Raw genomic sequence first — 14,546 nt, 5'->3', positions numbered from 1 at the left:
TAACAAGGGTGGTGCAGAAAGTGGTAAAACTACATTACTACCTACTTTGTACTATATCAATATGATCAATTTACTTAAATGAGTGAATTTGATAACAAGGATGGTGCAGAAAGTGGTAAAACTACATTGCTGCCTACTTTGTACATTGCTGCCTACTTTGTACTATATCAGTGCGATCAATTTACTTAAATGAGTGAATTTGTTAACAAGGGTGGTGCAGAAAGTGGTAAAACTACATTACTGCCTACTTTGTACTATATCAGTATGATCAATTTACTTAAATGAGTGAATTTGATAACAAGGATGGTGCAGAAAGTGGTAAAACTACATTGCTGCCTACTTTGTACTATATCAGTGTGATCAATTTAATTGAATGAGTGAATTTGTTAACAAGGGTGGTGCAGAAAGTGGTAAAACTATATACATTGCTGCCTACTTTGTACTATATCAGTATGATCAATTTAATTAAATGGGTGAATTTGATAACAAGGGTGGTGCAGAAAGTGGTAAAACTACATTGCTGCCTACTTTGTACTATATCAGTGTGATCATTTAATTAAATGAGTGGATTTGATAACAAGGATGGTGCAGAAAGTGGTAAAAGTACATTACTGCCTACTTTGTACTATATCAGTGTGATCAATTTACTTATATGATTGAATTTGTTAACAAGGGTGGTGCAGAAAGTGGTAAAACTACATTACTGCCTACTTTGTACTATATCAGTGTGATCAATTTACTTATATGATTGAATTTGTTAACAAGGGTGGTGCAGAAACTGGTAAAACTACATTGCTGCCTACTTTGTACTATGTAAGTGTGATCAATTTACTTATATGATTGAATTTGATTACAAGGATGGTGCAGAAAGTGGTAAAACTACATTACTGCCTACTTTGTACTATATCAGTGTGATCAATTTACTTATATGATTGAATTTGTTAACAAGGGTGGTGCAGAAAGTGGTAAAACTACATTGCTGCCTACTTTGTACTTTATCAGTGTGATCAATTTACTCAATTTACTTAAATCAAACAGCAGAAAACACCTTAATTTGTGAAATTGAATTATTTTTTGCACTTCGTGCGAAAATACAAGTCCATGTAAAACAGGACCAAAATATGCTCGCCCAACCCAACCCCACCACCTAATTTTAATGCTTCTGCCGCCACTGGCTATATACTTTCATTATACTGTTCTTTTAATATCAGTGTGATCAACTTAATTGTATGAGTGGATTTGATAACAAGGGTGGTGCAGAGAGTGGTAAAACTACATTGCTGCCTACTTTGTACTATATCAGTGTGATCAATTTAAATGAATGAGTGAATTTGATAACAAGGGTGGTACAGAAAGTGGTAAAACTACATTGCTGCCTACTTTGTACTTTATCAGTGTGATCAATTTAATTGAATGAGTGAATTTGTTAACAAGGGTGGTGCAGAAAGTGGTAAAACTACATTGCTGCCTACTTTGTACTATATCAGTGTGATCAATTTAATTGAATGAGTGAATTTGATAACAAGGATGGTGCAGAAAGTGGTAAAACTACATTGCTGCCTACTTTGTACTATATCAGTGTGATCAATTTTACTTAAATGAGTGAATTTGTTAACAAGGATGGTGCAGAAAGTGGTAAAACTACATTGCTGCCTACTTTGTACTATATCAGTGTGGTCAATTTTACTTAAATGAGTGAATTTGTTAACAAGGATGGTGCAGAAAGTGGTAAAACTACATTGCTGCCTACTTTGTACTATATCAGTGTGGTCAATTTTACTTAAGGTGGCTGTGTACTCTCAGACATGCATGTAGTAAAAGTGCAATAACTTTGTAATTATTCGCGCAAAACATATAAAAGTATACATTTTTATGAAGGCAAGACATCAATAAATCTTAATATAAATACAGATTTGGGGTAAAAACAACAATTTTGAAGAAAATCACAAAAAAGTGAGTTTTTGGCAATATTTGTTAGGTACATCATAACAAAAAACACTCTTTCCAAAATATTTTATTTTGTTTTTAGCTCAATCTTGAGGCTCCATTCCAAAAACGATTTTTTTATTTTTTTGATATTGGCCTTATTTTTTGAGATATTGACCATATAAGGCATCAAAATGAACTTTTTAAAATTCAAAAACGCCTATTTGCACAAAATGATGCCCAAAATCGGAAATAGACCAAAATATAAAAAATGAAAACGTTTCTTGAGTCGATCATGCTTTTTACGATGATCATATTTGCTTACCTATAGATGCTGTATTTATTGAGTTATCATGTACCTAAATCGTCATTTTACCGAGAAAATGAACATTGAAATAATGGCCGTTGAAGTTTAAAGTGGTCACATTTTGCACTTTCATCGAATCTCACAGGAGAATGCGACAGTTTTCGTTTTTGTAACTTATATTACGTGAACATCGGGTAAATCCACAGCCCCTTGAGAAGTTTGAGCGAAATCCATTCATAACTTGATATTTAAATCGGGGGAAAGAACTTGAAAAAAACCCACATTTTATCAGCTAAAACGGAGCCATTTGACCACTAGGTTTTTGTGAAATCAGTGCTTCCGTGGTGTTTCCATAAGATGCGCCGCGCATGCAGATAAGCGTCGCGTATGCGTCGCGTATTTGTGCGTTAACAAATTGCGCGATGCGCAACGCGATGAGTTGTTGCGCGCGTGTACCTTGCTGGTACAACAAAGATTTTCTTTCCTTTTCAATTTCAAACACGAGTGGAATAGTGAAATAAAATCCTTAAAATATTGCAGTTGGAGTTTACAAATCTGGATTTTCATTCCTTCTATTTATAAAAAACATAACAAGGTACAAACATATCATAAAAACTCAATTTTGAGAAAGAAACAATGGCTAGAGTACACAGCCGCGTTAAATGAGTGAATTTGTTAACAAGGATGGTGCAGAAAGTGGTAAAACTACATTGCTGCCTACTTTGTACTATATCAGTGTGATCAATTTAATTGAATGGGTTAATTTGTTAACAAGGATGGTGCAGAAAGTGGTAAAACTACATTGCTGCCTACTTTGTACCATATCAGTGTGGTCAATTTTACTTAAATGAGTGAATTTGTTAACAAGGATGGTGCAGAAAGTGGTAAAACTACATTGCTGCCTACTTTGTACTATATCAGTGTGGTCAATTTTACTTAAATGAGTGAATTTGTTAACAAGGATGGTGCAGAAAGTGGTAAAACTACATTGCTGCCTACTTTGTACTATATCAGTGTGGTCAATTTTACTTAAATGAGTGAATTTGTTAACAAGGATGGTGCAGAAAGTGGTAAAACTACATTGCTGCCTACTTTGTACTATATCAGTGTGGTCAATTTTTTTACTTAAATGAGTGAATTTGTTAACAAGGATGGTGCAGAAAGTGGTAAAACTACATTGCTGCCTACTTTGTACTATATCAGTGTGGTCAATTTTACTTAAATGAGTGAATTTGTTAACAAGGATGGTGCAGAAAGTGGTAAAACTACATTGCTGCCTACTTTGTACTATATCAGTGTGGTCAATTTTACTTAAATGAGTGAATTTGTTAACAAGGGTGGTGCAGAAAGTGGTAAAACTACATTGCTGCCTACTTTGTACTATGTCAGTGTGATCAATGGGGGAGGGGTGTTGAGGGGGTATGGGGGTGTGTGTGTGTATGTGTTGGTTTACAATATATGCCTACATAGGATATCATGATTATATTAGTTACTAAACTACTTTGCACTAGCATTGTATGTGCGGTGTGTGAGGTTTTTTCTAAACTAATCACTATACTGTATGTAATATACTCTTCTTAAAGCTCAATTATTTCGAAAATAGACAATAAAACTCACTGCGAATTGTTGGTTGGGGTAATTACCAAACCTATTATCAATGGCAAAGGTATTACCACCAAAGGCATCTCCGCCGAAATTAGCCAATGCAGCCGGTTGGCCGTAAGTAGCGAGAGGATATCCCTGGAATCCTGCCGGGAAACCTGCCGAGGCAGGTGTTGGCTTTGCGACACGGGCGCAAATACCGGTTCTAGTTAGGAACATACAGCATAGAGCTAAAGCAATAATGGCACCGACTCCTGCAATCAATGCTGCAGCTATTATACCGGCAATGGCTCCTGCACCAAGACCTGTAAAATATATGAAAAGTCAAGAAAGTATTGAACTTTTTACTCTGGAATATCTCCAGAATTCGTCGTTACATTAATCAAGAAACTTGTATTAATACAATTTTTTTTTATCTCAAAATTAGATTGAATGTTATATGCTCTCCTGTCTAGTTGCCAAGTCTATCGTCTTCAGGGCTTACCGAACAGAGCTGCTCGATCGCATTGTATTCCAAGTCCCTCTCCGCCACTCATCTGAGGAACAGCCTATTCCGAATGGTTTTTGCCCGTAAAAAGCTTTCGTTGTTAAAGTTAGGGTGAAGGGCATTATAGGTTAGGATTGGGGTTATGGATAAGGTTATATGGTTAGGGTCAGAGTTAGGATTACAGTCAGAGTTATATTTATGGTTAGGGCTTAGGTTAAGGTAAGGATGAATATGGTTAGGGTTAGGGTCTTCTTCTTCTTCCGGTAAAGTGCTGCTTCATCTGGATGAAGATAATCGCACTGCGGAAGCGCACATGCGTGGAACAAGTTGTGACGCAACCTTATCTTGGTGCAAATATGGGATTACAGTCAGAGGTTATGGTTAGGGCTTAGATTAAGGTTCAAGGGCGTAGCCAGCTTTCTTGGTCGGGGCGGGGAGGGGGGGGGGGGGTAGGGGCAAAATAAATATTTCAGCGGCAAAAATTTTGACCCGGTATATTATCGGTGGGATATCGGGTTTTTAGAGAGACTGTGCATGTAAAGGGCTTTATTGGGACAATGTGCGCACGCAGCGCACCAACATTTTGTATTTTACACTATTTTGCTTCGTGATCGAGGTGAAAGGGGCTTTGTTTGGGTAATGTGCGCGTATTTTACACTATTTTGGCCCATGATCGGGTGAATTTTGCTTTTCCTTCCCGATTGTTTCTGTCATATTTTGTCACAGGGTCTTTCATCTGAGCTTCTTGACTTACTGCGCTGGCTACCAAAACTTATCATGTTCAAAATCCTAGCTCTCATACATCTACAAGTCACTGAATAATCTGAGAATACGCTCTCTGGCCCGCTCTCTGATCGGATTTCAAATTAAAAACTTCCTTGGAAATCCTTGGAAATAATGCACTCTCATAGGAGCTTAAATGTCGACTCTGAATGACTACAGCACTGTTAAGCAATATGCTATTGAACCTACGAAATGCGCTAAACTGCTTGACATTTGCAACGACCACTTTTTTGATCAGATGGTGTTAGAACCCACACGAATATCAGGGGCTACACGGAACATACTTGATCTTGTGCTAACCTCCCATCCCAGTTTCATCAGCGGATGTCGCGTGTCAGCAGGAATCAGCGACCATGAGATGGTTTCCTTTAGTGTGAACTTAAAGCCAAAAATAAACAAGAAAGAAAGGTAATCCTGAAAACTGTTCGGTCCAAGACAACTGGGACAGATTCAAGAACAATATCAGTTGCTTGATGGAACAATATATTCCATCCAAGATGTCCAGGACTTCGCAGTCAAATCCATGGATCACTAATGAAATCAAGAGAAAATCTAAAAGGAAACAGAGATTGTATAACAAGGCATCCCGCTCAGGCAATGAAACCGATTGGCGCGAATACAAGGAATTCCAGAAATCCGTGAGGAAGTCGGTTCGCCATAACTATTGGGAGTATCAGAACAAAATGTTCAATGACACCGACGATAAGAACAACAAGTCATTTTGGAGATTTATTCGTTCGAAAAGGCAGGACACTACTAACATCACATCTTTGAAAGATGGCTCCAGTGTTATTTTTAGTGCCAAGGGCAAAGCCACTTCGTTCAATAATCAGTTCAAATCTGTATTTACTCAAGAAGACAAATGTAACATTCCAGTGCTAGGTAAGCCTGTGGCTCCTCCCATGGACCGCATTATTGTGACATCAGATGGAGTCTTGAAACTTCTCCAGTCTCTCCAAGTCCGGAAAGCAACTGGACCCGACATGATACCTGCTCGGATCCTGAGGGATTGTGCTACAGAAATTTCACCCATATTAACCTTCATATTCCAGCAATCTTTAGACACGGGTGTAGTCCCTTCTGATTGGTTGGTCGCCAACATTGTGCCAATCTACAAAAAGGGTGACAGGAGCGTTCCATCAAATTACCGCCCGGTTTCGATCACTGCCATATGCAGCAAGCTTATTGAACATATCATACATAGTCAAATTATGAATCATTATGACAAGCACCAGATTTTATCAGACTTCCAGCACGGCTTCCGTTCAGGTAGATCCTGTGAGTCACAACTGATTACAACAACTCAAGATCTTGCAAAGGCCATGAACGATCGGCAACAGGTAGATGCAGTGGTATTGGATTTCAGTAAAGCCTTTGATCGCGTCCCCCACCAGAGATTGCTTGTAAAACTCCAGCACTATGGGATGAATGCATCATTGCTTAATTGGATCCAAAACTTCCTCACTAAAAGATCTCAACGGGTTGTCATTGATGGCCGGTCATCTGAATACGTCAATGTCACTTCAGGAGTCCCTCAGGGGACGGTCCTTGGGCCACTACTCTTCTTATCATTTATCAACGATATTCCATCTGGGATTTCATCTAAGCTTCGTCTCTTCGCGGATGATTGCCTTTTATATAGACCTGTGTCCAGCCTTGGCGATTGCGATCTTCTCCAACAAGACTTAAACCGTCTGGACCAGTGGTCATCCAAGTGGCAGATGAAGTTTAATGTGGACAAATGCCACATTCTGAGATTCTCCCTCCTTCGAAACAACACCTTCAGTGAATACCACCTGGGAGGAAACCAGCTCTCATCAGTCAATGAATATCCTTACCTGGGCCTCACATTAACATCAAACCTTTCCTGGCAAGCGCATATATCGAACGCCACCAAAAAGGCAAATAAGATCTTAGGCCTGCTCAGACGCAACCTCAGAGGCTGTCCACAAAAACTCCGGCAGCAAGCCTACATCTCTCTCGTCCGCCCTCATCTAGAGTACACCAGCACAGTATGGAATCCTCACACCAAAAAAGACACTGACAGACTTGAAATGGTTCAACGCCGTGCTGCAAGATTCGTCCTTTTAAGATACCATCATCGGGACAGCGTGTCATCTATGCTCCACGAACTGCAGTGGGAGTCCCTTGAGAACCGGCGCAAATCAGCATGCCTTATTCTGATGTTCAAAATCTTCACCAAGTCTGTGGCCATCAATGCAGATCATATCCTCATCCAGATGCCATCTTCAAACACCAGGTACTACCACCCTAACAAATTCCAGATCATTCCTGCTCGTATTCAACTCTACCAGTACGCCTTTTTCCCCAGAACAATCACCTGGTGGAATACCCTCCCCGCTTCAATCCTGACCTCTCCGTCAGTAGAGGCCTTCCGGGGAGCAGTCTCAAATGCCATGTAAAGGCATGTTCATTTTTTACTCGCACGACGACTGTCAACTTGTAAATAAAGCACCTAGCACATTGGACTTTGCACCGTGCATGAGCATGACCAGTTTCCTTGACACTATATACATCCTTACTTATGGATCCTGTTGAGTATCGTCGTAGAAGTAGAAGTAGAAGTAGCTACCCATATTATGATCTTTCGAAAAGTAATATAGTATTCTCAAATGTTGGATTGGACGTAGACATACCTTCGTCAGGTGGTGGAGTTGTTGGAGTAGGATCGTCATCAAGAATGGTGATACTAGTCATCAATGACGTAATACCAGCTGCAGAAAGCGTCAATGTGAAAGTTTCGGTAGGTTCATCACTGTCGTCATCATAGATAGTGATCGATAGGTCGGTAACGTCACCAGTTACAGTTACTGTAGTTGCTACAGGTGCATAGTCAACCCCATGGGTAGCAGTCACTTGCTGTGATGTTATTGCTAGAAGTGAACATAAAAATGAATGAAGAATAATACAGTGTGTTATGCTGATGTTGATACAACTTTCTTGCAAAATCTCTTTAAAAATGGCCACTATGAAAGGAATTGCATTAATAACTATGTACTTACTGACGGTTTTCGAGCCACTGCCGGTCTTTGTTATTTTCACGACGTTAGTATCTGACGTTTCTCTGAATGAATATGAGAGTCGTTCCCAGGAAACGGTACCTGAAACAAATAAGAATGTCAACTTATTTTACAGTTTGCAGAAACAGCCCCACTCCCATCGCCATGACTGCAATCGCATCTAGCTGGGTAGCAGTATCCATCAATTGCCATGACTATTGACTATACATGTACAGTCAGAACTCAATAGTTCTCAATCATACATTTGTGTAGGACATGAATGATGCCTCTCCATTTTACAGGATGCGGACTTTTTTGTTTTTATAGAATATTGCCATTGATTACGACAGTAGATCACAAAAATTTCAATATAATCCCAAATACATGAAGATTATAATCTGTGAATTGTGGAAACACGCGATTCGCAATAAAAAATACTATAAGCAAATATGATCCAACTCACTGTCGTCGTCGGTAATAGAAACCTGTGCAGTTTGTGTATCCCCAATTACCACGTTCTGTTGTCCGTCCAAGATAGATAGCGTCAATATCTCGGTGTTTTCAACGGCACTATCTCCAAGAATAACAACATTACCACATGCTTCGGTATTGCCGTCAAACATAATCTGAGTTAGTGGTGTGAAGTCGACTCCACCCGACGCTGTACCGCTGACAGAATTGACATCTGTTTACAAGAGAATATGCAGATGACATGATGATTGTCATGTTTTATATACTGTATATTGGTTGCTAAATGTGTCTTATCATATTTGAGACATGTCTTAAACATTGGAAAGCATAATAATTGGAACATGTGTCTTGTCTAAGACACAATCTACAGTCCTGCGAAACCGGCTTTACACTTTTACCAGTAGGACGTAAAGTCGCGTCTCTCGATCGCACACAAATCATGTCTTCAAGACGCACGTCGTTAGTTAGATTTGTCATTTCAAGCGTGTGGTTTTTTTTTCAATTGTTGAAGACACTTCTGTTGGTAAGACAATATTGCCAAAAGTTTCCAAGATCAATATATCTGTTAAATTAGATCAATCGATAATAATATAGAACTCCTAAAATAGAATGCCATAAAAGTTTTTGCCAATGGCTTTTATTCCTATCATAAGTTCAGATTTGTTTAAAAACATATTATTGGTGGCTTACCAATAGTCTTGGTTGTCGATGTGTCTCCTGATCGTAACAAACACACTTCCAGAGTACCACTGCTTTCTGATGTGGTGTACTCGGATTGTTTCCATGTGTATTTGGCTAGAATGGAGTATCATGGAAGAAGACACAAATGTATACCGTATTTTAAATTTTATTTATGAGACAAAAGTCACCGTAATCTTGACCAAAATTGCTGTACACAAAAACAACTGCCTCAGGAACAGACGAAATATTGGATTCATTGCAAGTTTTAACTTCGAAACTTTCTTTGGATTCATTCACTTTCTTTTGCCCCTGAAGGCTGACAGAAAAATTGTGAACTTGATTTGTTGGGAGTGGCCTTCTTTTCTTTGATAACCCTTCAGGCACATGCATGCAGATAGATAGGAGTTTTAGCTGGATATTTGCAGTGGCGTACCGTGGCCGCCCCAACCCCGGGGGGCTGAAGAAGAAACAATTTTGCCACCCCTTCCTTAACAGCCCGAAAAGGTTGACCCAATTTTTTCACGGTCGTTTGAAAAGTGAAGAGCAAAAAAAAAAAAAAAAAAGGATTTGAGGTGCTTTTATGCTTTTTCAATTTGTTGCGCCCTTTTTTCTTTGCTAATTCGTTTTGCCGCCCCCTTCGTTTTTGCCGCCCCTGTTTTTGCCGCCCCTTCTTCTTCCGCCGCCCCTTTTTTCTTCTTCCGCCGCCCCGTTTTTGCCGCCCCCTACTTTGACCCCGGGGAGCCCCCCCAAATACGCGCATGATTTGTACCTTGGCCAATGATTCCACACACGACCAATTAAACGATTGGAACAAGTTGTATTTCGACAATAATACAAAATGTCCCGGGCAAAATGTAAGCTTTTAAAAAAGTGCAGTTTGTAATATTTACAACATTTGTAATAATTACGACGAAAATACAGCTATCGAACACCATTATAAGTATCATGTCTTTTAACTTCTTTCACGAATGTTTACATTATCTTGTATCACGAATGTTGTTTACATTATCTTCACTAAATGATCTTAAGAATCTTTGCCGATTTGACCGTCTGATTGTGTTTCACTTACCGTCATTGTCTTGGATAACAATGGTCACCCGGTAAATACCATACAGGTTTCGATGTCCAGTAGTGTAACTAGGGTCTTTTAAAGTCAAAGTAAAGGATTCATCACCTTCGACGAGAGAGTCATCGTCGACATAAATATTGATGGATTCAGATGCGTCGCTTATAGCAAAAGATGCGCTAATTTGCGATATGCTAAAATCGGTTGAGAAATCGGCGCTTACTTCATCAACGTCAATACCTGTGAAAAGTGTTGGTGGTTTTAAAACTAAGATTTTCCAGGTTTCAGCATCAGAGTGTGATTTAAGGTAATGTAGACTACAATTTTAACACAATGCTAACGTAATTAACCTGCATGATCTGATTGTGCATATAATAGTAATTTGCATGTGTTGTTGATGTTATTGTTGTTCTTCTTCTGATTTTTCTTTCTTCTTTCTTCTTCTACAAGTTAGTCTACTTCGTCTTCGTCTACCTCTTCCGTCGTTCTCTTCTTCGTTGTCTTCTCCTTCACCGTCGTCTTCATCTTCTTCTTCTTAAGTAGTGATATTCCTAATACAGATTTTACTTAAACAACTACGCACATATAGCAATCATTACTGTTGATACTTATAGACATTGTGTTGTTGTTGTCGTCGTCGTCGTCGTTGTTGGTGTTGTTGTTGCAAAAGCAATATGCCTATGACTTGCACAACTTCCATATTGATCATTAATATTGTAGCTGTATTGTTGTTGTTGTTGCTGTTGTTGTTAGTGTTGTTGTTCTTATTGAAGTTGTTGTTCTTGTTCTTACTATTGTTGCTGGTGTCGTTGTCTTTGTAAAAAAAACAATAATGTCTATGTATTACGTACTGACAGATTTGGATTGAACAAGTCCTTCTCTAGTGATCCTCAACGTTGTTGTAGATGTTCCTTCTCCTATTGTGATAGTATCATCAGAAACACCCCATGTAAACTTGGCTAAAAGTAAACAAAGAATCAAAAACAAAAGAAAATGATTGCCAATGAGTTCTGAATTACGTCACATCAGCCTTGCTCTTGAGCTACACAGGTATTGCCAACATCGCTGAAAGCACAGAATTCGACAAACTGTAAATTGAACACTCATCCAATATCCTGTCGATTTCACATCACGTATTAGATGGCAAAAGATGATCATCAGAAGGCTGAAGCTAAAACTAGACCAGGAGATTTCTGAGGAGCATTGTAAAGATGATAAAGATCACAGACTACCACTGAGGATCTGGACAGCCAGATGGAAGGTGACTTTCGAGCCATCAAAATGTAAGGCAATGGCAATATCAAGAAAGAGGAATCCACCCAAGCTAGATCTTCTGTTTGGTACCACCAAACTGGCTGAGAAGGAGGAGCTGGAGATCCTGAGAGTCACAGTTGACAACGTCTCATCCAGAGCAAGACAGAAGCTGGGCGCTCTGAAGAGAGTTGCAAACAAACTTGAACTACAAGGCCCAAGTTCGCATTGTGATGGAATACGCCTGTCTTGGATGAGTGCCAGCGCCACCACTCAGGGATTATTAGACTCTGTCCAAATGAAGGCCCTTCGAATCACAGGTGTGAGCAAAGAGGAAGCGATTACAGAGCTGAACATGACATCTCTCCGTCATAGATGTCAAGTTGCTGCAGTAACAGTCCTCTACAAAATGCACACCAGTTTGTGCCCACCAGATCTGAAGGCACTGCTACCAAAGCCATTTGTAGTCAGAAGAGCTACCCGCTCCAGCAGCTTGTCCATGCCTTGTCATGCTCTCACAGTACCAGTTTCTAGAACCATATCTTCTAGCAGGACCTTCATCCACACTGCAGTTCACCTTTGGAATAGCCTACCAGATGGAGTAGTCGGAGACGTAACTAACAACGACGCACCACCCTTCAAGAGCAGAGTGCACAAGCATCTCCTTTCATGTGTCTGATGCTTAAGTTACTGCACCCTTCACTCTTGTTGTTCCTAAGCTGCTGTGAACCACTGATTGGCCCGTGTGGTTGTCTTTTATAGTGCCTAGGTGCCTATATAAGTTCTTGATTTGTGTCACTTCTCATGGGCGATTGTTCACTCTAGCATTTTATTAAAAAAAACTTTAAATGTGCTTCATTGACTACAGCAAGGCCTTTGACTGTGTCAGCCATCCACAATTGTGGAAGACAATGAGAAGGATGGGATTCCCTGGTCACATTATGGATCATATTAGTCAACTATATGAGGACCAGGAATCTGGTCAGGACAAGTAATGGAGATATCGAATGGTTCAAGATTGGAAAAGGGCTGAGACAGGGCTGCATATTGCCATCAAACCTGTTTAATATTTTTCTGAAGACATCATGAGAGAAGCTTTAGACGGGTTTACTGGTGGAGTCAAATTTGGCGGTAGAAGTATCACAAATCTACGCTATGCTGATGATACCACCCTAATATGCAGCAGTAGAGAGGAACTGCTGGACCTTTTGAAATGCATCAAGGAAGCCAGTGAGGAGAAAGGCCTTCTTCTAAATGCCAAGGAGACTAAAGTAATGGCTATTGATAGAAATGGAATTGGAGAGGACTTTTTGATAGATGGTCAAAATATCAAGGTGGTTAAACAATATGAATACCTGGGTTCAATGATAGACAACAAAGGTGATAGCACATCTAAGATCAAAAGAAGATACCAAGGACAACAACTCAGAGTATGTCAAAGATCTAGAAGAGTGGTGGTTTATCAATCAACCTCAAAGTACGGTTACTGCGTGCAACAGTCTTCTCAATTGCTACATACGTGTGCGAATCCTTGGCAATGACAAAGAATGGCAGGAAGAAGATAGATGCATTTGAGATATGGTGCTATTATAATAGGAAGCTGTTGGGAGTATCTTGGAAAGACAAGAAGACAAATATCTGGGTCCTAAATAAGATTGGCACAGACTTAAACATCAGAAAGTCCATCATTGAGAGGAATATGCGCTACTTTGGCTACATTGTAAGAAAGGATGGTGGAGTTGAGAAGCAGATTCTTCAGGGAGCCGTGGAAGGCCTTCGTGGAAGGGGACGTCCATCAACATCTTGGACAAATAATGTGAAGAACGTTTCATCACACGGAATGTATGGTGCCACACGTTTGGCTTTTGATAGAAATAGAATGATGTGGTACTCTTGCGAAGACCACAACAGCGCAATCCTGCGCCATCTGACCCAGAGAGAGATTAGATGGCAATCATTGTTCTTTGCATGATCTTGCATTATCTTCTAAGGATGTTGATTTCTTCCACTGCACCCGAAACATTCATGAATCATTCTTCTGTCACTGTTTCACTCAATTCACTGATACCTTGCAGAAACGAATGCGGGAACGAATGTTGCGAAACGCATTTTGCGACCAATTATAAGGCACCCTGGACATTTTCTAGACTAAAGTTTCATCCACTCTTCGTTCAAACGTATTTCCGTCATTCCATCCGCCATTGTAATCACTTGAATACGCACACGATGTCACTACAACACAGTGGACACCTTCTGTCCCATTGTTTAGCCCCATCTTAATTGTAATGAGTTCGGCGGATACTGGGTTAATGTTCAAATTGGTCGAATTTTAACGCTAAAATGGGCCAAAATTAGGACAATTATTGTGGCCTAGAACCGGGCCAAAGGAAGACACATTACAATCTTTGGTCAAATTTGCTCCGGTATTGCTCTCCCCGATCGGTACGCCTCTGATTATCACATCTTTTTACTTTTATACTCACAATCGTTATCGGTTAATGTCACCGTAGCAGTTGACGGTATGCCCAAAGTACTGCAAGTGCTGGGTTGTAGAGTGCTTATAGTCACTGTAAAAGTCTCATCTCCTTCGTATTCATCATCATCCACCGTGATCACTGTGTGATATTGCGGACTGCTGCTGGAAGAAGTGAAAGGTACTACACCTGCTGCACTGCCGTAATCTACTGCCTGGGCTGTGACATCCGTAAAGGTAAGTCCTTCAACATTATAAACAAGAGAAAATCAGTTTGGATAATAACGAACTATTATAGGATCAATTTACTCTGTAGCTGTTAGTGTTAGAAAGTATCACTAAACAATACGGGGCCGTGATATCTGTGATTTCAGATCTGTGTTCGTGGACATGCGATTTTTGTGAAATTTGTAAGCTTAGTATATTCTTGAACAAAAACGGCACAAAGAAATGGCACTTGCCAGTTATCCTTGTGTTTT

General features: G+C 39.8%; 1 protein-coding gene across 1 annotated transcript in view; it reads right to left on the bottom strand.

The window, feature by feature from the left end:
* LOC140154766 (uncharacterized) overlaps window positions 1–14,546 on the bottom strand; it is a 43,170-nt gene that overhangs the window by 2,055 nt on the left and 26,569 nt on the right. Inside the window, exons 12-19 of the mRNA XM_072177333.1 lie at window positions 14,078–14,311; window positions 11,195–11,302; window positions 10,347–10,583; window positions 9,287–9,391; window positions 8,589–8,810; window positions 8,129–8,227; window positions 7,763–7,999; window positions 3,851–4,140 (exon numbers count right to left, since the gene is read on the bottom strand). Of these exons, the coding sequence (XP_072033434.1) occupies window positions 3,851–4,140; window positions 7,763–7,999; window positions 8,129–8,227; window positions 8,589–8,810; window positions 9,287–9,391; window positions 10,347–10,583; window positions 11,195–11,302; window positions 14,078–14,311 (1,532 nt within the window). The remainder of the gene's footprint in view (window positions 1–3,850; window positions 4,141–7,762; window positions 8,000–8,128; window positions 8,228–8,588; window positions 8,811–9,286; window positions 9,392–10,346; window positions 10,584–11,194; window positions 11,303–14,077; window positions 14,312–14,546) is intronic.

This window comes from Amphiura filiformis, chromosome 6 (assembly GCF_039555335.1).
Source record: "Amphiura filiformis chromosome 6, Afil_fr2py, whole genome shotgun sequence".
In the NCBI taxonomy this organism is placed as follows: Eukaryota; Metazoa; Echinodermata; class Ophiuroidea; order Amphilepidida; family Amphiuridae; genus Amphiura; species Amphiura filiformis.
This window is presented reverse-complemented; position numbering and strand designations above follow the sequence as displayed.